The 27,169-nt window shown below is 38.7% G+C and overlaps 1 protein-coding gene across 2 annotated transcripts; it reads left to right on the top strand.

The window, feature by feature from the left end:
• Positions 1-7,913: 7,913 nt before the first annotated feature.
• On the top strand, positions 7,914-25,488 carry LOC149803792 (acyl carrier protein, mitochondrial-like). 2 transcript variants are annotated; one of them, XM_089953593.1, is made up of 5 exons: positions 7,914-8,118; positions 15,558-15,677; positions 18,879-18,966; positions 21,288-21,417; positions 25,194-25,488. In XM_089953593.1, the coding sequence occupies exons 1-4, from the start codon at positions 7,960-7,962 to the stop codon at positions 21,377-21,379; spliced, it is 459 nt and encodes a 152-aa protein (XP_089809719.1). In that variant the 5' UTR covers positions 7,914-7,959; the 3' UTR covers positions 21,380-21,417; positions 25,194-25,488. The 2 variants fall into 2 exon arrangements, with proteins under 2 accessions (XP_089809719.1, XP_089809718.1); XM_089953592.1 differs by lacking the exon at positions 15,558-15,677 and adding an exon at positions 15,716-15,838 and having other exon boundaries at positions 7,915-8,118.
• Positions 25,489-27,169: the final 1,681 nt, after the last annotated feature.

Below are 27,169 nucleotides of genomic sequence, written 5' to 3'. Positions count from 1 at the left end.
TCCCTACTGGAGAACGAAGATCTCTGGCTAGAAAGTACGTCTATTGCATCCGAAAAAAAGAGAATATAAAAACAGGCTGCCATGCCACGGTTTATGTCACATGTCATCCAACAGATTCCGTGGAAGGAACTCAATGACCATATTCAAACCGTGGATCATTACCATCAATTATTACAAGAACTGTATCCATTCAATTTGGGACGACAAGTGGTGTGTGTCTTAGTGACTTGTTTTCTGGGATTTCGTTTACCAGCCGATTCTTTGTGGACTCTTTACGATCAGTACTTACCACCTCCATGGCCTTAAATGGTCACGAAAAACTCCTTTTGTTCAAAGCCTTGCGTTTTCATCTGGATACTTCTCGACCTCAACAGGAAAAAAAGATTCGTCAACTTTTAGCGACCCAAGACGTGTATGACGATGTGTGTGTAGCTTGTGACTTACACCCTCATTGGACAGATGTTCGTGATTGGAAAAAGGGGGGTTTTGAGGCTTGGACCCAAGAAGTGGCCCAGTATGCACAAGAGTTGTTCAAGGAAAAAAGTTACTTTTCAACCTGTGTTAGTGACGGTGCCAGAAGAACCCGTCACCGAGAACAACCACTCGCTTCAGGACAATGTCATGGACATTCCTGAAAGGTCATTCCGGGAGGACACTTGTGTGACAATACCTCATGTAGAGACTGTAAGAACATTACACACTGTCCCTAGGACATCTTGGTTACCCAAAACATGTTGTACAGACACTTGTTTATATTTCACTTTGATCGCTTTGCTGTGTTTTATATTCCTGTACATCACTATTTGGGTTGTATGTATTTTTGTCTTTCGTGTTCATATTTGAAAAAAACATTCAATAAACGCGTTCTGAAAAAGTATATAAACTCTTGTCTTGTTTGTTTTTTCGTGTCACAAGTGACATTTCTCATACCATGGCTACCTCTGCTGTCTCTGCTCCCTCTTCCTCTACTGTCAAAGTCATCGACGAACACTTAGATCGTGCCAGTTGGGAGGCTTTGTATCTTCGCCATCCCTTTAACATGCTCATTGCTGGACCTAGCGGTTCGGGCAAAACCGAATTCGTCAAACGTTTGATCGAACATAAACATCATTTGATCGATCGGCCCCCTCAACGGATCGTGTGGTGTTACAAAGAGTGGCAATCGGCGTACAGCCTCTTGCGAGAAAGTCAAGGCGATTCCATCGTGTTTGTGGAAGGCATTCCTAAAGAAGACGATGGCATCGTCTCTGACTCCCGTCTAACCCATTTGGTCATTTTCGACGACATGTTAGGAGAAGACGAAGAAGAAATTAAACTGTGGTTCACGCGCAAAGGGCATCACCGTAATGCCAGTGTCGTTTACATCACCCAAAATTTGTTTCAACAAAGTAAAGCCCATCGCACCATCAGTCTCAATGCGCATTACGTGGTCTTGTTTAAAAGCCCTCGAGATAAATCGCAAGTGCAAGTCTTAGCCAAACAGTTAGGAACGCCTTGGCTGACTCAGGCGTACGACGATGCCACTCAAACTCCACACGCCTATTTACTCGTCAATTTGAAACCTACGACCCCCGAGGATTTGCGATTTCGTACCCACTTGTTTCACCACTGGTGCCAAGACGGAGGGCCTGTCCTGTACACGTCTCCGTCCTCGACTTCATTTCACTCCCCATGAAAAAATCTATAAAAACCTCAGACCCTTTTTCGTCTGTCTCACACAGTGTGAACATGACGTCCCTTCAGTCTCATCTTCCCGTCAAATTGATTCGTGCCTTGTATGGCATCAGTCGAGAAAAAGATCCACAAACACGAGCCCGTGTCTTAGAAGCTAGTCTCAAAGAAGTCTTACGATGGTTCACGGTGACGGCACGTCAATTACTCCAAGGAATCATTCAGATTCCTCATCAAACCCAGCGCTTTTTCGATCGAAACAAAGTCGCTTTGGTCCAACTGGCCGATCCCCGCATCGACACTCAAACCAAAAAACAAATCATTTTGAAACCTGGAGGGAGCGGTACTCTAGGAGGGGTCATCATTCGCTCACTCTTAAGATGGGATCCTAATGCCCCAAAAGTTATCCCCAAGACAAAAGTCCAACGAAGCCCCAAGAAGAAAAAGAAAAAGACCAAGTCCCCAAGAAGAACTTCTCCAGTGGCGGGACCCTCCTCTTACCAGACACCACCACCATCACCCCGGAAAAAGAAAAGAAGCCCCCAGAAAAAGAAACAGAGAAAAAGTCCTCAAAAAAAGAAAAGTCCACAGAAGAAAACTAGTCGCAAGAGAGGCACTTCGGCCAGGACGCAACCTTACACTCGCAAACCACGACCTGCCACAACGTCTCCGGCAGCCTCACGTTTGTCCACTTCTCCGTTGATGTCACCAGGAACTGAAGAGTACTTGGAGACGTTGATTACACCAAGAACTTCTCCGTTGATGACCCCCAAAAGAACTTCCCCAGTGGCAGGACCTTCCAATTTAGCGGCAGTGGCTGCTGCTCACAAAGTACCTTCTCCCAAAATCAAAGTTCAAGAAAGATCGGGCATGTTACAAAGTTTACTGGATTTGTCCAAGCAAGAACTGGCTCGATTTAGTCCGTTACGTACCCCTGCACGACGTGTCATGCCTGTCCTCAAACTGATAAAACGTAAAGACAATCAGTGGCGACGCGTTCCAGTATAAAAAAGGCCTGTGACCGAGTAGGGTATCAGTGTTTTTAGGTGCTCCTAAAGACTCAAAGATGTCACCCTCCAGAAAACCCCAAGGAAAGAAAAGGAAAGGACTACCACCACGTTTAGCCAAACATGGGGACCTGTTATCTGTCCTGTCCAAAGCTTCTCCACCCCTACGAAAAAAACTCATTCAAACGGCCTCCAAAGAGGTCATCGATACCGTGTGCGAATGTTGTTTGAACGTTTTGAAAGGCACGATCCCTTTGTCCAAACACCAGAAACAATGCTTAGGCAAACATCGTCACGTTCTTCGGAAAATGGTTCAAAAGAAAATTCCCATTCGTCAAAAAAAGAAGATGTTGGTCCAACGTGGAGGCATTTTACCTCTCTTGTTAGGCCCCATACTGAAAGGAGTCTTGGGAACCATGTTGGGAGGACTGATGGGAGCAAGATAAAAAGGCCTTCGGAAGTCCCAAGATCTCAGAATTCACCCCTGACAACCCCATGGAAGGACGAAAACTAGCTTTAGTGCCTTACAAACGATGGATGGAATACCATCGGTGGCAAGAACAACGCACCCCGCATTTACCTCCCAATCCCAATTTGAACGAGATGTCCCAGTTACAACACGAATTGCAATCCTTGCTGGATCGCCAAGATTTGTCCGAAACAGAAAAATCGCAAAAGTACGGTCAACTCTTGCAACGACTGCAACTCTTTCACCAGAAAGCTTTAGACGAAACAGCTCTACCCACTTTGAAAGATTTTAAGACCTTGATGAAAAGTCCAGCACAATCACCAGTACCAGTACCAGTACCACCAGTACCCGTGACCAAGACAGAAGAAGGAAAAGAAGAAGAAGAAGAAGGGTTTCAAACTCCACCAGAAAAAGTACGCAAGTTAACAACACCACCTACCTCCAGAATTGGATGGATTAAAAAGATGATGGCCACCCCTTCTTCCTCACAAGAGAAAAAGAAAGTGAAGACAGAAGTGAAGACAGAAGTGAAACAAGAACCGATATCCCCCGCTCAGACATCCTCCTCTTCGACACCTATTGCTGGCCGCACACGCAAAGCCTTGCAATCCAAGAAAATACCCCAAGAGAAAAAGAGTAGCCTCTTCCAAGAGTGGGTGCCTTATTAACACACCAATCAACACAAAAAATGGAAAAAGTCTTAGCCAGCATTTACTACGATCCCTCCCATCCTGCAGGTTACGCAGGAGTTCAAAAATTGTTTCGTGCTGCCAAAACACGACTGAAAAGTCTCCGTTTACCTCAAGTGCAACGATGGTTACAAGAACAAGTTACCTACACTTTACACAAACCCATTCGACGCAAGTTTGCCAGAAGTCGCACCCGAGTGGAAGGCATCGATCATCAATGGCAAGCCGATTTAGCCGATGTCTCTCATTTGGCCAGCTACAATCGTGGCTACAAATATTTGTTTTGTGTCATCGACGTCTTTTCCAAATTTGCCTGGGTCGTGCCCTTGACTTCCAAATCGAGCAGCGAGTTAGTGCGAGCCCTACAACGGGTGTTGAAACAAAGCGGTCGTCACCCTCTTCGATGGCAAACGGACAAAGGCACCGAATTTCTGAACCAAGCTTTCCAAAAAGAATTAAAGAAACGTGACATTCATTTTTTTACCACCGAGAATCCCGAAACCAAAGCCAGCATCGTGGAACGTTTTCAACGCACTTTGAAAGAACGCATGTGGAAATATTTTACGCATCACCACACTCTGAAGTACATCGACATCTTACCGCACCTGGTGCAAGCGTACAACCAATCTTACCATCGAAGCATCGGACGTGCCCCGCAAGACGTGACTCCCGACAACGAAGTGCTGGTGTTCGAGCGCCTGTTCGGTACGTCCCCGACGAGGGCTGTCCCCAAGAAAAGTGGAGAGTTGACCGTAGGAGATTGGGTGCGCATTGGCAAAACCAAACGCACTTTCGACAAAGGTTACTTACCTAACTGGACGACCGAATTGTTTCGCGTCACTGGACGAGTGCATGGCCGTCATCCTGCCGTCTATAAATTGGAAGACATGAACGGAGAAGTACTCAAAGGAACGTTTTATTTGCCCGAGTTACAACGTGTCACCAAAAAAGAAGACGACGTGTACGACATCGAAAGCATTCTCGAACGCAGAACCCGTAAAGTGGGCAAACGACGTGTCAAAGAAGTCAAAGTACGTTGGAAAGGATATCCACCCAGTTTCGATTCTTGGATCGACGCTTCGCAAGTCATCGACTATAAAAAGAAGAAGTGACCATCATGCCCTTTCACACAGCAGACGCAGCTACGTCGACCAGTCCTTCTTCCCCTAGTTCTTCTGTGCAAGATTTACAAAAACAACCCTTGTGGGTGTGGTGTGGAGAACGTGTGCCTAAAACGCAAATCGTCTTTTTCTGCCAAATCTTCGTGGTGTATTGTGTCATCGGGGCAGCCATCGCCAATTTAAGTTTGCAACAAGGAGACAAACAATTGTGGACCATTTTATTGAGCAGTTGCATCGGTTACCTGCTTCCTAATCCCTCCCTGAAATTCTCCTCGAACGGAAACGTTGTGTCCAGTGCCAGTGCCAGTCACCACTCCAACAACCACAACCAGAACCCCATTTTGGGCGGAGACACGCCTCTGACGTCCACTAACCCCTCGGACAGCCACAGAACTCTGGAATTATGAGTCACGAAAACCAATTTTACTTAACCTTACCCAGTGACAGTTCCATGGAGGTGTTTCCCCACAACACGTTGTGCTGTTACACGGCCAAATTACCTCAAGCCATTCCCTTAGATCACGAAGCCCATTGGGAAGTGGCTTTAGTAGAAATGATTCACCCGACCCAAGTCCTCAATGTCCTTCCCAATCAAAATAAATTTGATGTGGAAGTTTATGACGATCAAGTGCAACAGTGGATGGATACCCATAGCAAATATGACAAGAAAACCCGTACACAAAAGTACACCACCTATCACTTGTTCATTCCCCCAGGCTATTATTTTAGTGGACAACATTTGGTCAGCACCATAGTCACCAGGTTTAATGGCGTGTTTCTGAAAGCTTTGGAAAGTGCCAATAAAGGTATCGTCACCCTTGAGTACCACAAAACAGCTCGTCGCTTCCTGATAAAATTTCCTGAGGGGCGTAAAATGATGTCTTTCTTATTTTGTCCTGAATTGTTTGACATGTTGGGCGGAGACATGGAGCTGAGGAAGAAAGTAGAACAAAAACCCGAATTACCAATCATTGCCGACAACGAGACCTTTGCCAAGTATTTTCGTACCCCGGTAGAACTGAACCAAGGACTGAATTTGATGTTCGTGTACTCTGATGTAGTGGAGTACAACGTGGTGGGACACACCTCCGTACCGTTACTGCGTGTCATTCCTTTCAAAGTGGATTCTGCCACAAACGCTGACGAGGAAGGTGGAAACACTTACCACGTCCACCGCGAATTTGTCCATCCTCACTATTTGCCTGTCAGCAAGTCGTATTTGGACACGGTCAACATTACTATAAAAGGAGATTTGGGACAAAATATTCCATTCACCAAAGGAAAAGTCACGGTGAAACTCCATTTTCGAAAACGGTTTTCTCACGATTCGTAAGTAAGTCATGTATCCAGTGTACCGAGGGGTTGCACGACAGCGAGGACACGGTTTAGGAGACATGTTAAAATCGGCCTTTCGTTCGGTGGCCCCGGTGTTGAAACCGATGGTGACACGCGGATTGCACGCCTTGAAAGATGCGGCACTGACGCAAGGCAAAGAATTTCTCCAAAATGTCATCATCGACAAACAAAACCCTAAAGAAGCCTTCATGAGGGCAGGCAAAAATGTCTTGCTGCAAACGGGTAAAGACATTTTGGGCCGACGAGACACACCTATAAATGCCCTGCACGCTACCGAGTCAGGCATTCAGCAAGGACAAGGTAGAAAGAGACGAAGAAGAAAACACCCTTTCACTAGACTTCAAGCGAGAAAGGCCAAGAAAAGAAGAACCGTTCGAGACTTAGACGTTTTCGATTATTGAGACACAGAACAAAAAAAAAAAAAATGATGCACCGAGAGTCTTGCGCTTGTTCCAAGACGGAACTGGATCTGTTTGCCATGCCCCCCACCATGATGACCATGCAAGAATCTCAGTGGGTGGAATTTCACCCCGTCTCCTCATTGACCGATTCCGCTCCCATCGAGTTTGAAATCAAAGGACAGCCCGAAGATTACATCGATCTGAATAGCAGTTACTTGTACCTAAAAGTCAAAGTTGTAGATAAGACAGGAGGTGATATAGACACTGAAGCAGTAGCTCCCGTCAACAATTTCATGCATTCCTTGTTCAGTGGAGTGGACTTGTACTTGAACAACAAACTGGTCAGCAGCAGCATGGATACTTACCCTTATCGAGCCTACCTGGAAAATCTCTTGACGTACGGAATAGATGCATTGTGTAGCTTAGATATTGCTTAAATAACTTTTAATTCCCTTTATATATATATATATATATATATATATATATATATATATATATATATATATATATATATATATATATATCCCGTTAGTTTCGCTTGGTCATTTTCACTTTCTGGTTGTTTTGGATTTTTTTAAAATTACTTTGTATATATTTTTTAATTCATTCATTGCACTTTCAGAAGCTGGTATTTAGTCTGGCAAGTCTTTATTAAAAGCCTTTAGTCTTTGTTTCCCAAATATAACAACTGCTATAGATATTGTACTTTTTTTCCAACACGCGAGGGCAGCCATTTTGGTTAGCTGTGTGCTTAGATCGTGTACAACTACACGAAAATAACATATGTATGCTAATATTTTCTCCACTGCACATGTTGCAAAATGCAAACGACTTCACCTTGCACATGTCACGCTTTTAGAGATACGTAATATCGATAGAGCATGGGTGCACAACATTTTTTGGCCAAGGGCCAGATTCCATTTTCTAAGACCACTCGAGGGCTGCAAACACTAATTTCTTTAATATAATTAGTGTTCACGTGTCAGATTTCTGTGTTGTTTTAATTTGCCCTGAGGGCCGGATAGAACACGTTCGCGGTCAAGATGATGCCCGCAGGACGGGAATTGTGCAGCCCAGCTATAGAGGGTCATTCGTAGCTTCAAGGTCAATCATTAGACTGGTCTCACTATGGAATGCACTTTCAAACGGGCGGGGAACCATGCTAAGTCAATCTTACAGCTCATACTTTTGTTTTGCAGAAATAGAAGAGGTAGTTCCGAATGGTTGGGGTAATTGCCCAGCAAAATGGCCGGCCTAGTGAAATGTGCCAGAACTTTGTTGTCTGCGCCAGGTGTTACGCGATGCATTCTGCCACGCCTTTCTGCATCTGCATTGGTGAACTATAGACATAATGCAAAACAATTGCATTCATGTACGGTATCATCGCAAATATTGTCACTAATGGTAAAGGTCTTCTCAATGTCATTCACGTGTTGTCTACCCCCCCCCCCCATCTATGAGATTGTGATAACATGGGTTGAAATTTATTCTTTCGTAATTAAACACCAGTTTTAAGAATTCTTTATGCCAGGCTTAATAGTTATATTTTCTACTAAACGTTCTAAGTCAGGAAACAGTTTCAATTATGCTACAGTCGTGTTTCTGTCCGTAAAAAGAAAACTAATGTCAACACTAGTCCTGCAACTTTATACGCATCACCCGATATTTTTGTTCTGGGGGGTGATGGGTCTTACTGCCTAACTAACGGCGCTGTGTAGCGTGTTTTGATGTCGAATAACCTAATAATGAAAGGCAAATTTTCAGAAAAATATCACAACTGGCAACCAATAACCACAGGGGCTCGTATTGTTGCTTAAAATTGACCTGTCATACATGTACTATATAATAACTACAAGGGAAGACACTTCTTAACTTACTCGCGCGACCTATTTAAGAATAAACGCTGATATTTCAAGATTTTCTTTATGTAGCTTAATAAATTTGGTACTGATATTTAGCTCAGGCATTCGACTGTATCCCTATCAAAAGTTTGACTTAATATCATACTTTTCAGGAATGCCAAATCATTTTCCCACATTACCGCCCAACATGGCCCTGATCACACCCGCTTAATATGCAAGAAAAAATCGCAGAATGGAATACTGTCCTCTCATTGGTTAAAAGAAATGATGTCCTGTATTTTTATTTATAACCTATTTTCAGTTGGCCAATGAAAAGGTAGTATTTCATTCAGGGCATTGTGTTTGCATCACTTTAGAATCATCGTTATATTGGACACATGTTTTGTGAAATTATAATTCTTGGTCATTGGAAATAATTATGAAATCAAATTTGGCAAGGAAATCATGAGAGTAAAATACAAAATTAATAACACAAGATGAATAGAATTATATTATTATTTGCATTTAATTTGGACAAAAGAGATAGAAGTCGCACACCTATAAATAAATAAATTATAAATTTTCATTATTGGCACATAAAACAATTTATTACTGATATATTCATTGTTGCTAATAAAATCATCTTCATTGTTCAGTAAAGAAGCTGATGAATTCTGTCATCTTTGGCAATGATACTATCTTTTTGAGTATATATTCCAACACAGCATTGGTAGAACCACTGTAGACAATTGCCACACTGATCCTAGAATATTATCTTAACCTCATCTTTAGCATTCTCATCTTTGGAAACCACTCTGATGGCCTAGCGGTTAGAGCGTCCGCCTCGGATGCAGGAGATCATGGGCTCAATCCCTGGCCAAGTCATACATAAGACTTGCATTAAAAAATGTCATTACCAGCTGCCTCGCTTGGCACTCAGCATTAAGAGGTTAGTGTTAGGACTGGTCAGCCTGGTGTCAGGATAGTGTGACAGGCATCCATGCCAACTATTATGCTTTTGGCGTAATCATTATGCTTTTTTTTCACTAAATTATGCCTTACACATAAACATATATGGATTACGCTTTTTCGGTATATCCACCTTCTACAAAAATCAATTGTTTTCTCGTTTTTATTAACATCCCAGTAATCCCACAGACCATATTTTAGAAAAGACGGCTTCTACTTAACTACAGTATAAGAGTACGCTTGTCCGTGGACTTGCGTGCACTTTCCTAACAGTATTATGTTCTATTTATAGTAACTATCCTATTACCAAGAAACATGCTGGTTCTACTTTCAAACTTTCGACCTCGTATTCTATTTATAGCCGCTGTATGAGCTTAGAGAACAGACTGGTTTTCTAATTTTTATACTTTACTCAGAGATTCTTTGTTCTAATTCATATTTAGTACAGAACCAGTCTATAGTTAGTTGGCGCTAAAAATATTAATTTAGTCGATTGGTGTATGAGAGCAAAATAATCTCCTTTCAGATAATTTCCCAGATGGATTAGAAAAAGGCAAAAAATAAACGAAACAGAATCATCCAAAGACGAAGACGTTAGGGCAGCATCGTGTAATGTCTATTGCATGCCGTGTGGAACGAATTTTACTGTTTGTCTTTAGATGGATTCCAGTTCATGTGTGTGTTAGAGCATATATATTGTTTCCAAGAATTTCATAGATGGATCAGAAAAAAAACCCCGAATCCTCCAAAGATTCAAAGATGAATACATGAATGGCATAATACAGTGTTCCATTCTAGGGCAGCATCATGCTCATTGCAGTCTGTGCAGAAATGATTTTAATATTGGGCATGGTGGTAAATTTGATGTGGAGAAACACTTGAAAACAAAGAAACGCATCGAATTAGCTGATCTTACGAACTCCAATACTAAGGGAACTTCTTATTTACAGAGAATTCAAGTGCAGACATGAATGTTATAAATGCAGAGGTGTTATTTACTGAGTTCTTAATAGAAAGGTAATGAAGATCTTGCTATTGGTGCAGAAGCAAGAGACTTTGTAGAACACAATTCTACTCTTGCTGTGAAGGTATTCTGTGATAATGTTAGAGATTATTATGCTACAGCCTGTGATTACATGCTCCAGAAATTCCCACATGGAGATTAAATGCTTTTAAATGCTTCAGTTGCTGATGTAAATGAGAGACAGTCAAAAAGTTTCAAAGGTGTTAGATTCTTTGTCAAGAGATATCCCTTTCTATTGCCACCCTTGTCTACCTTGGATCATTTGGAAGGAGAATTCCTGAAGTATCAAGTTGGGATTCCACCTGACAATATAGAGCTGATGTGCAATGGCACCTTATTTCCCAGCTAAAAGACCCAGTCATTGGAAGATCTAAATTTCTTCTTCCCGGTCAGGTTATGAAAGGAATATTGGTTATTTACCATTGTAATGCTGACTGTGAGAGATCGTTCAGTATTGTTAACAAAAATAAAACTGAATTCAGATCCAGGCTCAGTAACCCAGTACTTAGTGCTCTACTGGTGTGCAAAACATTTATGGTCTCAGCTGGTACAAAGTGTTTTAAAATGCAACATAATATTCTGTTGTTTTCTACAGCTAAAAGTGCTACATATGAAAACTTTAAGCAGTAAAGGATGTTAAAAGACGAGAGGGGCAAATAAAGCGTTGTTCCTTGAATTTTTAGCATGTTATATGTGGATTACTCTTTTTCTGCTTGGATTCCACTTTTTGTCCACTTGGATTACATTTTTTCCTCATCAGGGGTTGGCATGTATGGACTGGGTGGGACATCAAGCTTCATGTCCTTGGCATGATGCTCCATTGCTAGACATCACTGTAAACTGCCACACTGTAGACATCGTAGCAATATGACTGAAAAATTATTAAAGCTATTTTAAAAATCACAATCACACACACTTTCACACACATACTCATCTTGGGACTCCTCCACTGGTGGATCAGAAGACTTGCTCTCACTACATTTAATAAATTAGAGCTAGATTTCTTTCCCTTTCCATCCAAACATTTTCTTGATTTATTTTCCTTATTCTTTACCTTCTGTACTGTTTTCTGTGCTTTTCTCTTAGATCTAACCTTTATGCATCCTTTTAGTTCTTGCCTTTTCTTCTCCCCCTTGACCACTCTAGTGGCCTAGTGGTTAGAACGTTCGCTTTGGATGCGGGAGGTTTTGGGTTCGATCCTCGGCCAGGTCATACCAAAGACTTACAAAAAAGGTACTAACAGCTGTCTCACTTGGTGTTCAGCATTAAGATGTTAGTGTTAGGGCTGGTTGGCCTGGTGTCAGAATAACGTGACTGGGTGGGACATTATGCTACATGTCTGCAGCATGATGCCCCAGGGCTAGACATCACTATAAACTGCCACATTGCAGTCATCGTAGCGATATGACTGAAATTTTTGTAAAGCTACATTAAAAATCCAAATCACACACATATTTCTCCTCAGTTGCCATTTCCTCTAACTTCCGGTAAAAATCATCACATGTTAGTACTCTTGGATGTAACACCAGTTGTGCTCTCCTAAGTTTTTTTGAACTAGTTCTGCTGGGAAGATGTTAGATTTTTATTATCGTGTGTAGTACATGCTCAGCCATTTAATGTCCTCATCAGCAAGGTGCAGAGCCTGCAGTCCACTGGGGGAACTTTGTCAGTGGACAGTTGTTAAAAATGTGTGACAAGGTCTGAAGAGCTCCACAGCAACAAGAATACTTAGTGGCCTGGCCCCATATACAAGGTTGAAAGCACAACAAACCTGCCCTGTCCAAAAGCTTTTAAGTGTGGTCCATAGATGACGTAGAAGGTTGAAGCCAGGTGGGCAGACAGATGGTTCAGCTACAAGAGAGTGGCTTACAACATCTGTTGAAGACCACTTGACACTCCATGCCGAAATAGCTGTCATATCTTCTGGCAACAGGCTTGACCAGATTGGGCATCTCGAAATTAAGTGGACTGCTGGATGTGAGGTGATGTCCATGTACAGTGGAAGTTTCTCACTGGCATAATTAGCCAACACTTTTGTGGCTGCTTTCTGGTGATGCAGCTGTGGAGGATAAATGTTGCTGAGTACTGGCAGCAATGGTAAAGGAGTAGGGATGTAGTGTTCCTGAGATTATGCACCTTGTTGTGTTGAACTGGACATCAACAAATTTAGTGTGGGATGATCCATCCCAGACAGGAGCACAATACTCGGCTGTCAAATAAAAGAGGGTCAGTGCTGATGTCTTGAGTTTCTGAGCACTAGTGTCCCAGGTTGAGTCTGCCAGTTTGTGGAGTAGGTTGTTTCATGTGCCGAGTTTTGCTGCAGTTTTCTTTCAGGTGGTTGTAGAATGTCAGTGATCTGACCAGAGTCACACCAAGGTATGTTGGTGTCTTTGGTTGGTTGGTTTTATTTGCTGCCCATTGAGGAGGATGCAAAGCTCACTGTTTGCATTTGCATTGTTAAGGTGGAAGATGCTGGAGACAGTCTTTGTTGCGCTTGGCTGTAGGTGGCATTCCTGAAGAAGTCTGTCATACCCTCTAGGGCCTTGTTCAGTACCCCCTCAAGCTCAGCAAATGAGTGACTTTGGGTCCAGAGAGCAATGTCATCTGGATACATGAACTTGCGCGACTGTGTTACAGGTAAGACACTGATATAGACATTGAACAAACTTGGCAAAAGAACAGACCCTTGTGGAAGTCCATTAATCTGACGCCTCCACGAGCTGCAGCTGTCTCTGATGTGCACTCTGAAGTGCCTGTTGCAAAGGAACAGTTCAGTAGTCTCAACTATCCAGCATGGCAATACTCTGGAAATTTTCAACAACAGCTCTGCAAGCCAGACCATGTCACATGCTGCTGTTAGATCCAGAAAAATAACTACAAGTGTAGTCAGGGCAAGGACTTGATCGCAAGTGCTACAGCCATGCTTGAAGCCAACCTGCTCAATAGTTATGATATTCTCCAAGTCAGGACCAATTCTTTGTAGAATCAGAAGCTCCAGTACCTTAAACAGAATGAAAGCAAGGAGATTGGCAGATAACTTGCCACATTGTTTGGATCTTTGCCAGGCTTTGGGATCGCAATAATCTTTGCCTGACACCAGAAAGTCAGTTTGCACTTTTCCCTAACAACCCGGATGTAAAAAGCAGCAAGCCATTCCTTTGCCTTTGGGCCAAGATACTTCAGGAACTCAGGCAGGATGTTGTCATATCCTGCTGCTTTGCCTGATTTGATGCTGCATAGCACCATTTCAAGTTCTGTTATTGTAAGTGCCTCTGGAGTATTTTGATCTAGTTCATCTCACTTATGATGGCAGTATTGTCACTACTCATCTCGTACTTAATGTTGGTGCTGTTTCTCCTGGGGTGCTTTTGCCACTTGTAATAAGTGGCTAGCTCCAACATTTGGCTAACTTGAAAACTGAATTCAGCAATGAATCCCTGTTACATGCCACTACTAAGATGTTAGATAAGTGATGTGGTATAAGGCCTTTTGCTACCAAGGTAACTACCACAAGGTGGACAGACTGATTTTGATGCCAGTATTTCTTCATCAGATGTTGGTTTTGCTGATGTGGATGGGCCACATGATTGAACGGGTTGACAATTCACCATTTTAAAATAGCTATTAACAAGCTGTATCTTTGTCAGTAGTGTCAGGATAACATGGGTGAATCCCAGTTTTTGTAAACGATTCCTTTATCTGAGAAATGGAAAACTGATCAAGGGCATAAGACAGCACCATTGGAAACTTGGCCTTGCTTAATATTTGACCTTGGTAATGTAATCCGTCATAATCAAATAATTCACTTTGAGTTTATTGGCCTTTGTTGGATGTCAGGGAATACCAAGTTGGTAAACTTGTATATTTTCTTTAACAAAACGAATATGTCTGACATTTGGCCAAATGTGATTGGCCATATTAATTTTGTTTAAATTGACCCCTGCCTGCACTAGTTTCTCAGGCAGAAGTGATGTGTTTTTCAGCTCTTCCTTTGTTACATCCTCATTATTTTGGAACATAGTTTATCTGATGAAACTATTTTTAATTGCGGCATATTATTAAAGCATAGTACAATTTCCCTCCTCCACATAGTGACTTGGCCATTTATCTAAACTTCCATCCAATGGGTAACAGGTTCAGATCTTATATGACCAACTGGAATTAGCTGTCATGGCAGGCAAGACTCTGAACTCCCATTGCCTTGGCATCAGTCAAAAATCTAGTCTGTATATTGTCTGCTACCAATACTTTCTCCAGTTGGATTCATGCTTTTGAGTAAACATGTTTTTGTTTTGTTTCATTGCCAGACATGACATGTACAAGTCAGTGACGTAATTACCCTTTCATTGATTCCTTGTTTTAGTTTGTATGTGCAGTATTAATCATTGCTAGCATATTATTTAAATTTGTCACAGTATTGCAGTCTTTCCAGTAGCTATAGTTAGTCCTACATTTGGGCAGACTCCCTATTTCTCCCTATTATTTCCAAATGGCCATATTCTCCCGATTTTGATTTTCAATTTTATGTAAACTTATGATAAAAAAATTAAGGGATCATGTTGAAAGGTTTCTAGTTCCCCCTTCAGTATTTTTCCTCTCAGTATTTATTAGCAAATGGGAAGATTTGCTGTCCAGTCCACTGAGATTCCTATCTGAAGAGACAACTGGTATGTAAAATGATGTCTTTGTTCAAGTTAATGTAGGTAAGTCAAGTAAAGGTTTTGTTTTTGCAATAATTTAGATAAAGTTTTTCATAAAAAGTTTGTTTTACTTATAAAATATCAATATATTTTCTCTGCTTTATAAAAAAAAAGTAGTCATACTTTATACTTATTTTATCACAAAGGGTTGCTGGAAAGACTGTCATGTTGTATTATATGATGAAAAGTAGGTTGTAGAAGATTTTATCCATGTTCAGTTGCTTTTTAAATTTAATATAGTCATGGTAATTGTAAATAGCATTCTAAACAGTCGGAGACTTAAGTTTATCAAATTTGCTTATGTTTTAGGCTTTACAGTTGCAAGAAGTGTCAGCAAGAAAGTATGCAACCAAAAAACTGTCCAAGGCAGATATTGAAGAAAGAGTACTTAAAGTCTGCAGGGATTTTGATAAGATAAATAAAGACAAGGTATGACTTTCTGTTAGTTAAGTTGTTTCTCTTTACAGATTCCCGACAGCCAACAAAGTTTTGTCAGAACTTACAGTGGAAAACCACCTCTCACTATCAAGATGGTTGAAGAAAGGGTTTTGTTGGTTTTGAGGCTGTATGATAAAATTGATCCTTATAAGGTACTTGGATTTCTTTTGTGTATAAGTATGGTTTTAACACATAACTCTGAAGTAGGGGGCTTTCAAGAGAATACAGTTTTTCTGAACATGAAGTGTACAAACTTTACAACATGACTATTTATATTTATTTCATTCGTGTAGAATTACAGATTTAACAAATAACTGAAGTCTTAAAGAAAACAGTCTTTGAGCATGTGGTATACAAACTTTACTATATGACTTAAGTTTTAGCTCTATTGGTAATGGATCAGAAGAATTCATGTCATGGCATTTGGTCTGGTTACTGTTAGAACAAGCTATTGCTACCCCTCATAAACTATACAAATTCATTCTTAGGTTTATTCAGTCTTAAATGAAACGAGTACCAATCTGACAAACAGTATAGCCACCATGGTGGTCATTTTAAAAATCCTACTATCACCTAAACCTTTGAATTGCTGTTCGCATCTACATTGGACTTTATTGAAATGACTTGTGATGTCTTTATGGTAGTAAGTGAAAATAGTGCCAGTCAGTGCCAATTAGAACTCCATCATTACGACCAAATTTATTTATTGCTACTTCTTTGAAATGGATGGCCATAACTACCTGGGGCTTTCACCAGAAGAGTTATCATGTCTAATTTGTAGTAAATAAAATTAATGCCAATCTGTCATGTGGTATGGCCAGCCTCATGACTGTCCTAAAAATCTTGTTATGGCTGCTTCTTCTAAATAGAAGGCTGTCATAAACTGGTACCTGTTGGAAATCCCAATCTTTATGATCTTTTTATCAGTACTGTTCTTGAATGGACAGAAGTTTTACCATTAAAAAAACTTGAGTTGATTTATAGATGGTCCTGCATAAAAATAGTACTGATTTGACATCCACTATGTCCATGTTGATGACCATGTTGAAAATCTTATCCCTTATTCATCTAAATGGATGGTCATATCTGACTTATCTTCATGACTAGGTTTATACTAAATGTAAATGATGCAGGTCTGATACACAGCGTAGCCAGCATAGTGGTCTTCCTGAAAATCTTATTATTGCTTCATATATTCTTTGCATACTTTATTTATTTTTGAAGGACTTTTGAGCCAAAGACCCGTCTCACACAGGGTTGTGATTATTAAAATGCACAGTATTCACATTATTTTGAGTCATAAATACAAGAACGACGTAAGAGAATATTATCATAGATGCAGTCAAATAATGTAAGTTGGTTACAAAATATAAAATTATATATTGGGTTAAAAGGATTGTTTCACATTTTTATCTAAAAGAAGCAACGGTTCTACACAGTTAAATATCATAAGATAATATATTCCAAATAATATAAATCCATTGCATGTAAAACTCTTTATTGAAATATTTCAGTCTTGTATTTTGGAAATCGGGGTTGTTTTAATAGAAAAATATGTGACTATAAAGTTTGAAACTGTATTAAAAGTATTTAAATAATATGATTCCAAATTGTTTTTAACTTTGTATGTGCAGGCAGATCCATTGCACATTTTCTATCTTTAATGGTAAACTTGAGTGTTTAGAATAAAATTTCTTTTAGTGCATCAAAAAGATCTCACCAGTTCTTTTGCAGGCATTCAAATGTAAAAAAAAGTAATTCTTGATTTTAACATCGAAAAAATGCATAAATCTTTTCAAATTGAATAACCTGAAAGATATTTTGCTACATACAGAGTTGATTTGTTTATTCCATAATAGAATGTCATTAGCTGTAAAAGTAGTACATCCGTGACGTTTGTACTTATCATGTCTGAAAGGGTCTGTTGCTTTCTCTTTTTCAGCTGAATATTGCAAATTAACAAGACTTTTTTGAGAATTTATAAACATGACATTGTTGGTCCACAGATAAAAATTTCAGAATTGAGCTTACTGTCAATTTTGTCGGTATTTTTACCTGCCATTTGAGCAGTTGTGTCATTTTTATACATAAATATATCAGTGTGGTCTTATATGGAGATTTTTGAAAAACTCTATAAAGAAAAGTGGTCGTAAAACTGACGTTTGAGGAACCACAACAATAACCATGGATGTATCACCTGAAATGCCACTAAAGCATGGTTTGAGATCTGTTTTTGAATATGAGCTAAAACAAAATGTTTAATCAGAATATCCATTAACATTATTGCACTGAGAACATTCCCTTTGTCTATTTCCTAATACAGCTTTTCCTCATTATAGTGCAGTTTAGTATATAACAAGGTACCATTATGGACTTCATGACCAAAAGCATACCAGTGTATAACAGTTTGGGTTGAAAGGAAACAAGATGGAGCTTAGTGTTATATCTTTATTTCCATCTTTGAAATAACCATTATTTAGCAGTTTTTGATAGTTCTAATCATACTAAAGTTTAGTATATTATGCTATTCTCAGTGTTTTGCAGTTCCATACATAATAGTTCTCACTATAATGCAGTTGGCAACTTTGGTGAAGAAAACAAAGATATTTTTAATACTTTTATAAGTTTTATTAGTATTTTTTATCTTATTTTCAATAGCACTGAAATTGTTTGATTGGGGAAGAATCATGGTTTTGTGAATCATTAAATTCATGATTTACAATAACCTTAAAATCCATAGTACAATGGTATCCCACAAAAACAATGGTGACTTCACTGTATCAGTGTATAATTGCAATTTCTTCGATTAGGCAGGTGTTTGCAGGCCCATTGGTTCATCTTCATTCAAAGGCAGGAAGATGATTATCCAAACTTTGACCTGATGTAGAATGTATTTCAGGCATGCTAGTGTTGTGATTTGAATTTCAGTTGTACTCATTTACAAAATTAATATTTAACCATTACAATATGGAATTATATAAAGTAAAACCTGTCTCTAAATGATGCACGAGAGACCCTAACATTTTGTTCTCTGTGAAGGTGTGTCCTTTAGATGCAGGTTAAATATGTCATGGATATGATGGAAGAGTGGTTCTTAGCCATTTTATGCATTATGGGCAGGTAAGCTTAATTTGGAGATATCAGGTGCCAGGGTAAAACAATTTCACTGATATATGATTGTTTTTGTTTCAGCTTAGTGTTGAATCCCACTTCATGAAAGATTTAGGATTGGATAGTCTGGACCAGATAGAAATTGTTATGGCCATGGAAGATGAATTTGGTACGATATTTAATTTACTAATAATTAAATTTCTTGAAATAGATTTTGAAAGGGTAGTTAAAAGTCGTTTTGAAAAAGTCATTTAGTAAGAGATCAGTTACTGCTTTCTTCATGTTTAAGCCATGCTATTAAGTGCCCTCACACCCCATTCAGCCTTTATACCCAGTAACTGTGAAAAACTTCCTAAATCAAAATCAAATTTAGCACACATTTAAAAATTGTTTTGATATTTTAGGTTTTTTTTAGAACACCTGATCATAAAGCCAAGTCCATTTATGCTATGGTGCTGCTTTTGCCATGTATTGCCCTTCATTTGCATCTCAGCAATTCCTTTTTACACTCTATAGTCCAAATTTCTGACCCATGGGTTGGCTACCATTGTGTATCCTTGGGCAAAGTACTTTACTCCAACTGCCATAAAAAAAATCCCTCAAACCAAACCATATTTCTGATTGATCCAGTTTTGCTAAAATGTGGAATAGAGACTTTCATAAGTAATCACCCATTATATTGACTTGGTGATCACAGGTTTGGACTGCCTCTGTTTGCCCCCCAAAAAATGCAAACCAGATAAATAAGTTTGAGATTCAGAATGCATACATTTCTGTGAAACAGTTCTTGGAAATTTGTATTGCGTGTCTGTTAACTATCGCTATTTAAAACGTGTACTTGAAACCACTTGACCAGTTTTTCCCAAATTTAGCACAGAACAACCTTGCATGAAATGCTTTCATGTTTGCAAAAATTGTTTTCAAACCACGGGTACTATTACTAAAACAGTATAACCCTCTATGCTACTTCTTTCCAGAAACTTTGAAAGAATTTGATCAAATTTGAGATCAAGTATCCTGGCTGGGATACCTTTCAAATTTGTTCACATATGGCTAATCCTCCTTCAAATATATGGCAGTTAAGAGTTCAAAAAGTTGGATAGCCTTATGCCTGGGGCCACTCCTAATCTAGGTCAGACCCCTGTCATAATCTAAATGAGCGTCTCAAGGGTTAGTCAAAATAAAGTGTTATTTGCCTTAAAGAAAACTTGAGCTAAATGCATCATTTTCATTGTGAAGCTTGTTATAAGATTATTAAATTACTAATATCAGGCCCTACTTGGGCTCCATTTGTAGTTCACTTTACCCTATGAAGAACCTTTGCTTAATCTGTTATTTGTATCAAAAGCTATAAACTTTTTTTAGAAAGTGAAGCAAATGACTGATTAATGGGAAATAGTACCATTTCTGTTCACAATTGGTTATAAATAGTGTTGACTTGTCCTTTGTGAATATTAATGAGCTATCCTTTGCTCATGGTGCCTTGGTTATGAATTGCTGGGTAAATATATATAGCAGTAAACTTTTTTTAGAAAGTGAAGCAAATGACTGATTAATGGGAAATAGTACCATTTCTGTTCACAATTGGTTATAAATAGTGTTGACTTGTCTTTTTTGAATATTAATGAGCTATCCTTTGCTCATGGTGCCTTGGTTATGAATTGCTGGGTAAATATATATAGCAGTAAACTTTTTTTAGAAAGTGAAGCAAATGACTGATTAAAGGGAAATAGTACCATTTCTGTTCACAATTGGTTATAAATAGTGTTGACTTGTCCTTTGTGAATATTAATGAGCTATCCTTTGCTCATGGTGCCTTGGTTATGAATTGCTGGGTAAATATATATAGCAGTATCTGTTTGATTGTTTGACAATTAGGCTATGCCAGCGGATTATGTCTGAAATGAAACTTTAGACATGTGCATTCATCCCCTGGTCTGGTTAGACTTGGATGAAAATATTATCACTTGGGCATCCAATATGGCCACTACAGTGGCCATCTTAAAAATCTTATTGCTATTCTTACTAAATGGATGGTCATATCAACATAGGGTTTTCACTTGAAGAAATTTTGTGGAGTCTGGTTGGTCCTAAATGAAAATGGTGCTGAACATGCATTTTTATAGTGAACACCTTGTTTGCACAATTACTTGGAAATCACTTGATATAATTTCTTTGCAAATGAAATGGGCTATCATGTTTGTATGTAAATGACCAGTTATATTTTCTTGCCATTATAATGAGTTCCAGAAGACCGTAATTTGGTTGAGTTAAAATTGTTTGGACTGCAGTTGGCACTATTTTTTCAATCACAAGACTAGTTCTGTCTCTTTCAATCTCTGGAATAATTAGCTTATTCTTTTAAATTTTTCAGGAAATGAAAATGACCATATTACCAAGTATGATACAAGACAAAAGGCATGGTACTCATGTTTTGTATGATACAAGTTTAATATTTTTTATATTACTAAGATTATTTTTCTTCTTCAGGGTTTGAAATTCCTGACTCAGATGCAGACAGACTGATGACCCCTAAAGATATCGTACAATATGTGTGTGACAAAGAAGATGTATATGACTGATTCATGTGTGTAAATAATTCCAGATAAGTTGTATTTTGGTAAGTATTGATGGAAATAGTCTTTTGTCTTGAAAGAAAATATAAAAATCACATCACACTTCTCACAAGCCATTGTTGATTTTGCACCTTTTATAAGGGTTATCCCTCACTGATGTACCAGGATGGCTTGCCAAATAATTGCAACATTTCTTGTTTCATACAGTGCACGATCTGTCTGATCCACCTGCACTTGTTGGCCAGTGGTCTTTGTAATCAAGTCTACTGTCAATGCTGCTTTCACTTCAGGGATGCTTGAAAGGCCATTTGGACCTGAATGTTCCAATAAGTGCATGAACAACATCAAGACGAAATGACAGCAAATCCCATTTCCTTTTATTAGGAGGATTATGATCAATGACAGTTCCCTGAATGACATAGGCAACGTACAACAACTGCTCCCGCATCTTCGCTTTTACTTTTTGGTACCACTGCATACACTTCTTTGGAATGATTTGTCCTTGTATTGTGATCAAGCCTGTCTACTCCCATGTACTGTGCATAGGCAAGCACAGTTGGTGTTGCTGGAAGCACGATCTCAGTCCCATCCTTTGTTTCTTTGTGCTGTGGTTAAATCCGGTTCAACAGGTACATGGAAAGATGACAGGTAGTGTACAGTTCTTTTGTCCTTCCAATAAGATGCAAGTAATGGACCATACATGAGCGTCTGATGATCCTCTGGCTAGGCAGCTTGCTACTGCATTTGACAAGACTCAGTCTTTTGGATATCCCTTTCAATTTGTGCGCACTGTGCCACAATGGTAGGTATTTATGCGATAACAGTAATCTGCTAACTGAGGACTGGTGTAAAATTTGTCAGTGTAGTTGACATAGCCTTTCATTTGCAAAGGTCTTGTTCAGTAACTACTCTGGCTGCCAAACCTAGATTTCTGTTCACATAAGTTCAATTTTTTCCCAAGGTAGACCTCTAAATTGTAGCAATATGCTGACACTCCATCTGCAACCATCCATAACTTGATGCCAAACTTGACAGGTTTGTTTTTCATGTATTGTTTTAGTCTACCTCTAAATGGTACGATGGCTTCATCCACAATTTCTTTGCTTGGAACTTATTCTGACTTGAATTGCAGACAACATGATCTAATATGAATCTTATTTTGTGCAATTTGTCACCTTGAAGATTTTGACTGGTATCATCACTGAAATGTAGGTAATGTTTTACCTGGACAAACCTGTAATATGACATAATTTCTCCAAAATTTGATCCAAGAAGCCAAACTTTCTCACTTTTATACCAATACAGTTCATCTCAGTCAAATTTCATAACTTCCATCAATATCAACAGGCCATAAAATGCCTTTATTTCTGATAACTTGACATCAGTCCAAACACCGTTGTCTTGATTTGGGTCAGTCTCTCGCTTCAGTTGTGCATTGGTGTTTGTAAATCTTGCTATTTCTGCAGACACGTTGTTGTTATAAAATTGCTGAAAATATTCAAGAGGTATTCCTGATCCATTAAATGCTCGTGTTTGACCTAGACGTTCAGAAATTGTGTGAATATTATGTTCCGATGGAGATTTTGTCCACTGACAAAATTCAGGTGTCTCGTACGCATTGGCAAGTTCAAAACCTTTAAATTCCTCATAGCAGTCACCATCACCAACAATATCACACCATTCTTGTTGTATACGTTCCCTCTCTGTATTTGTCTTTGCAAAATCAAAATTGCCAATATTTTCAATTATTTTGTCCCCAGATAATTCTGATTAATCATCAGACGAGTCTGCCACTTTGGATGTACTTAGGTGACTTTGAGGATTTCCATTTATAGAAGAAGAAAAAAAAACAACTTTCTTGTAAAGAACCTACCTTAAAGTTTGAATGTATCCAAATAGTATGGAAATGAATCAATGTATGAATTAAATATTTACTATAGGGGAATCCCAGACATTGACCAATCAGAATTTATTGCCAAAATGAGACAGGTATGTGAGACCAGAATACAATTCTTCATTGTTGAGTGGGAGTTATTGTTCCTGGGCTGCTTTACTGGTCTGTAGCGTTGCATGGGTTAAAAGTCACAACTTCACCAAACTGTAACATTGAGATCTGAATTGTTTGCATAGTTTGTAATTGCTGGACCTCATGGGCTTGTGTCAGCAACTTTTCAATTGCCATTAGAGCAACAGTAATGTGTTAGAAGTGATTAGCTAGTACATAAGCTATATTGGCTATGCTCTGTGTCATTCAGTGGTTGTTGTCATATTTATCCAGAAAAATCTGCATGTAGGACTTAAATTTACAAGGTAGTTTAATTTAGGATAAGAACTATACAGTGCTAAAAAAATATTGATAACCCGACGCCCGGAGCCCCTATAATTTCCTGAATTCTAAGTGAGGTGCCTGTCAGGCTCATCAAAAAATCTAATTTACCTGAGAAGACTTCGATCGCACTGATGCAGTACGGAAATACATTTTCAAGCTGTTGACTGGCATAACACAGTGTGAAATACAAAAATTACCACTACGTGGCGTGACATGAAAAAAGCATGATTTTTACTCCCAAAACCCCTGACACACATGTTTTGAAAAATACTATTTTAAGTTATCTTTGAAAATAGAAAGAAAAAACCTTCCAGCATAGTCCACCCTGGTCACTAAGCCATTCAGCACATTGTCAAAGTTCATAAATGCACTATGATTAGGTCTGGTTTTTTAAGTTGTGTTTGTACAGTGTTTATAAAATGGTCTGTTGAGATTTGAAGAAAAAAAAGACTTAGTTCCAAACATTGGAATACAATATCCAATTACTAAAATCTGTAGCTCTAATTTACAATGAAATTTTGACTGCAGTTGAACAGTACATGCCCTAGTGTATTACAGACCTCCCAACCCTTATGATTTTGCCTTAAGTCTTAAGAAAATTACCCTTACAATAGACTTACAGCATCCAAGCAAAAACTACGAAAAAATAATCGTTGCCTAAAAATCCGGATAATTGGTTCATCTGTGTTTGATTTGGATCCAGGTTTCATGTTAGAATTAGTGAAATTAGGGAACCAGACTAACTTTACAACAGCACCCCAGATGCTTTAAACTACAAGTATTTGTTCATGTGAAGAGTCTGTATGATCAAACTGTTGATTATAGAAATTTTTTAAAAATGGCATCCAGCAAGTGATGCATGTTTAGGACGAAAGGGAAAATAAGCTTCTAGAAAAGTGTTAATAATGAACACAGAAGAATAAAAAGGAGTATTCAGATAGTTGTGAATAAAAGCTGGAAAGGACACAGTTACGTTTATTGGACATCACATGTCATTTTGAGTATGTCTCGAGGCAAGAGATATGATTGCCATCATCATGTGAAATGGAAGAAGAATTTCCAAGAATTACATCAAGTTGAGAGATAGCAAAAAGCCATTGAGTTGCATATGGTTTGGAACCAAATTTGTGCTACTGTACTAGTGGTAAAGAAAGTCTACGCATACTTTACAAACTTTTCAGTTGAACATAATGTTTATCACTGCTACGTTGAACTTTTAATTACATTTTCCAGCTTTGCAATAGAAGTTACTGATAGTTTGTAACAAATTACTGAAAACTGGTCAATCTTACGATAAAAATCAACTGCCTTACTGCGACAGACTTGTCAGGGTTGGCAGGTCTGGTATGATACAATTTCTTATATGGATCTCTGTTTGAATATATTTTAGCAGGTGTTTAATTTGAGTCAGTGGGGTAATTAGATCTGATGACTATACAGAAACGATTTATTGGTCATGGCATAATTTATTTTCATCTTTTTTGTTTACAGATAAAGGAAGTAACTGCCCGATTTATAGCAGTTCATTGCATGCCTGCCATTTCTCTTCAAAAAGATATACCCAGAGGATAATAGCAGATCAAGAGCAAACAAATCAATTCTATAGACTAGTAGATTCTAAGAACGGACAGAAACTGTACAAAACCTTTGTCTGTGACAGTTTTTGGAGAAAAAATGTGGGCAGATACAAATGCTTGACTCTGGGAAAGATTTGAGTGTTTCATGGCTGTTATTTATGTAATATGTTACATGGCATATGTGAAATAAATAAACTGAATTAATTCAATTTTTGTTCATTATGTAAAATAATATTGCCTTGTTCTGTGTTCAGATTGGAGAACTTGTGCATGTGGCACAGTAAGAACTGCTTTAATCCCATTTGAATACAGGTGCAGACTTCTCTTCCTTTTCAGACCTCATTTGTCCAAACATAGGTACTGTATCAGAGACCAGTATCCTACACATTACTGCTTACAGTACATACATTATGTATTACAGAAAGTCCACATTCCCAGACAGAGCCTTAATCATTCACGCTCTTTCCGTCACAGACCGGACAGATTAGGTTTTATTGCCCCAGTTATTTAGTCACAGCAATATGATTTTTGTAACGGTGGATGTCCACTACATCACATGGAATCTACCTGTCAACTCAGCTACAATACACATACAAAATGCTCTTTTCAAGTTGTACACAATGCCATTTAATGTTCAAAGACTCGCCCATTAAAACATATTCATATACATGTAGTACAAGAAATGAAGGGAGCCCCGAGTGGTCAAGTGGTCTAAAGCGTTCTTCGTTACGAATTACTGCCATCTCACCTGTGTCTGCATGGGTTTCGAGTCTTGGATTTGGCTAATGTGGGTATGTGAGAAAGCTTGCCAGTAGCTTCTTGAGGGTTGGTGGTTCTTTGTGGGTTTTTCCCCCCCGAGTTCTTCCTCCACCATTAATACAGGCTGCCATGTATAGCCTATCATGTGCTGAAAAATGGCGTTTAACCCTACAACAACAACAACAACAACAAAAAGAAATGAAATATTTCTGAGCAAAGACTCCTGAAACTATTTTTAAAATTGTTTGTTGAACATGTTCCCATGCAATGAAATGTACACAGCACTATCCAAAATACAACCTCTAATAGTGCAGCATCAATTTAGTACTTAGGATTGCTGCTTTGGCCATCTGACAACTAATATTACCAGATGGACAGGTGAAAGTGATGAAAAAGTGTAATCACTTAAATAGGAGATTAACTTGTATGTATTAGTTTCTGTTAATGCTGATACAATTTATTTGGTGTAGTATATTCTTTCAGTCTACATGAAAAATACTGAAAAAATGTTCCAGATGTCAAGCAAACCTCATTCAGTTTTGTTACTCATTTCTTACATTTTGACCTAATTACCCTTTGCAAGAAATAGAGATGAATGCAAATGAAACATTTTGTCACCAAATAATACAAACCAAACTTGTATTTATACAGGATTTAGCAATGAGGCCAACAATGTGAAATTACTGAACAATACAAATACAGTAGATTACAAGATGAAGAGTGTAAAATGACCAAAATTATATCTGTAATCTCCCAGACAGCATTAAATCTTTGAAAACTGAAACTAGGCTTAAAGTCACATAAACATTCATTGGACTAGTTGAAATAGTTGCCATAATAATAGAAGGTTAGCTGCCTGAAGGTATAGTTTTACACCTCATAGAAAAGTGGTGGGGAGAGTTACTATGTGCAGAGGGGAGGATGTTCTGTTTTTATCATATTGCAGTAGCAGTTAATTTCCCTTGGACATCCATCATATTAATTTAACTGACAAGCTTACTGTTATACAAACTTGGTTGTGAAATGGGTATCTGCAGTAGATATTATTGTATTTACTGTATAATAAATAGCCTCCAGTTTTATAAATTGGTTAGGTTTTAGCTTTAAGTCGAATTTCTTCTTGTCCATACC

This window comes from Sinohyriopsis cumingii, chromosome 3, assembly GCF_028554795.1.
Source record: "Sinohyriopsis cumingii isolate HCF-2022 chromosome 3, ASM2855479v2, whole genome shotgun sequence".
In the NCBI taxonomy this organism is placed as follows: Eukaryota; Metazoa; Mollusca; class Bivalvia; order Unionida; family Unionidae; genus Sinohyriopsis; species Sinohyriopsis cumingii.
Note: the sequence above shows the minus strand (reverse complement) of the source record. Positions and strands in the feature narration are given on the sequence as shown.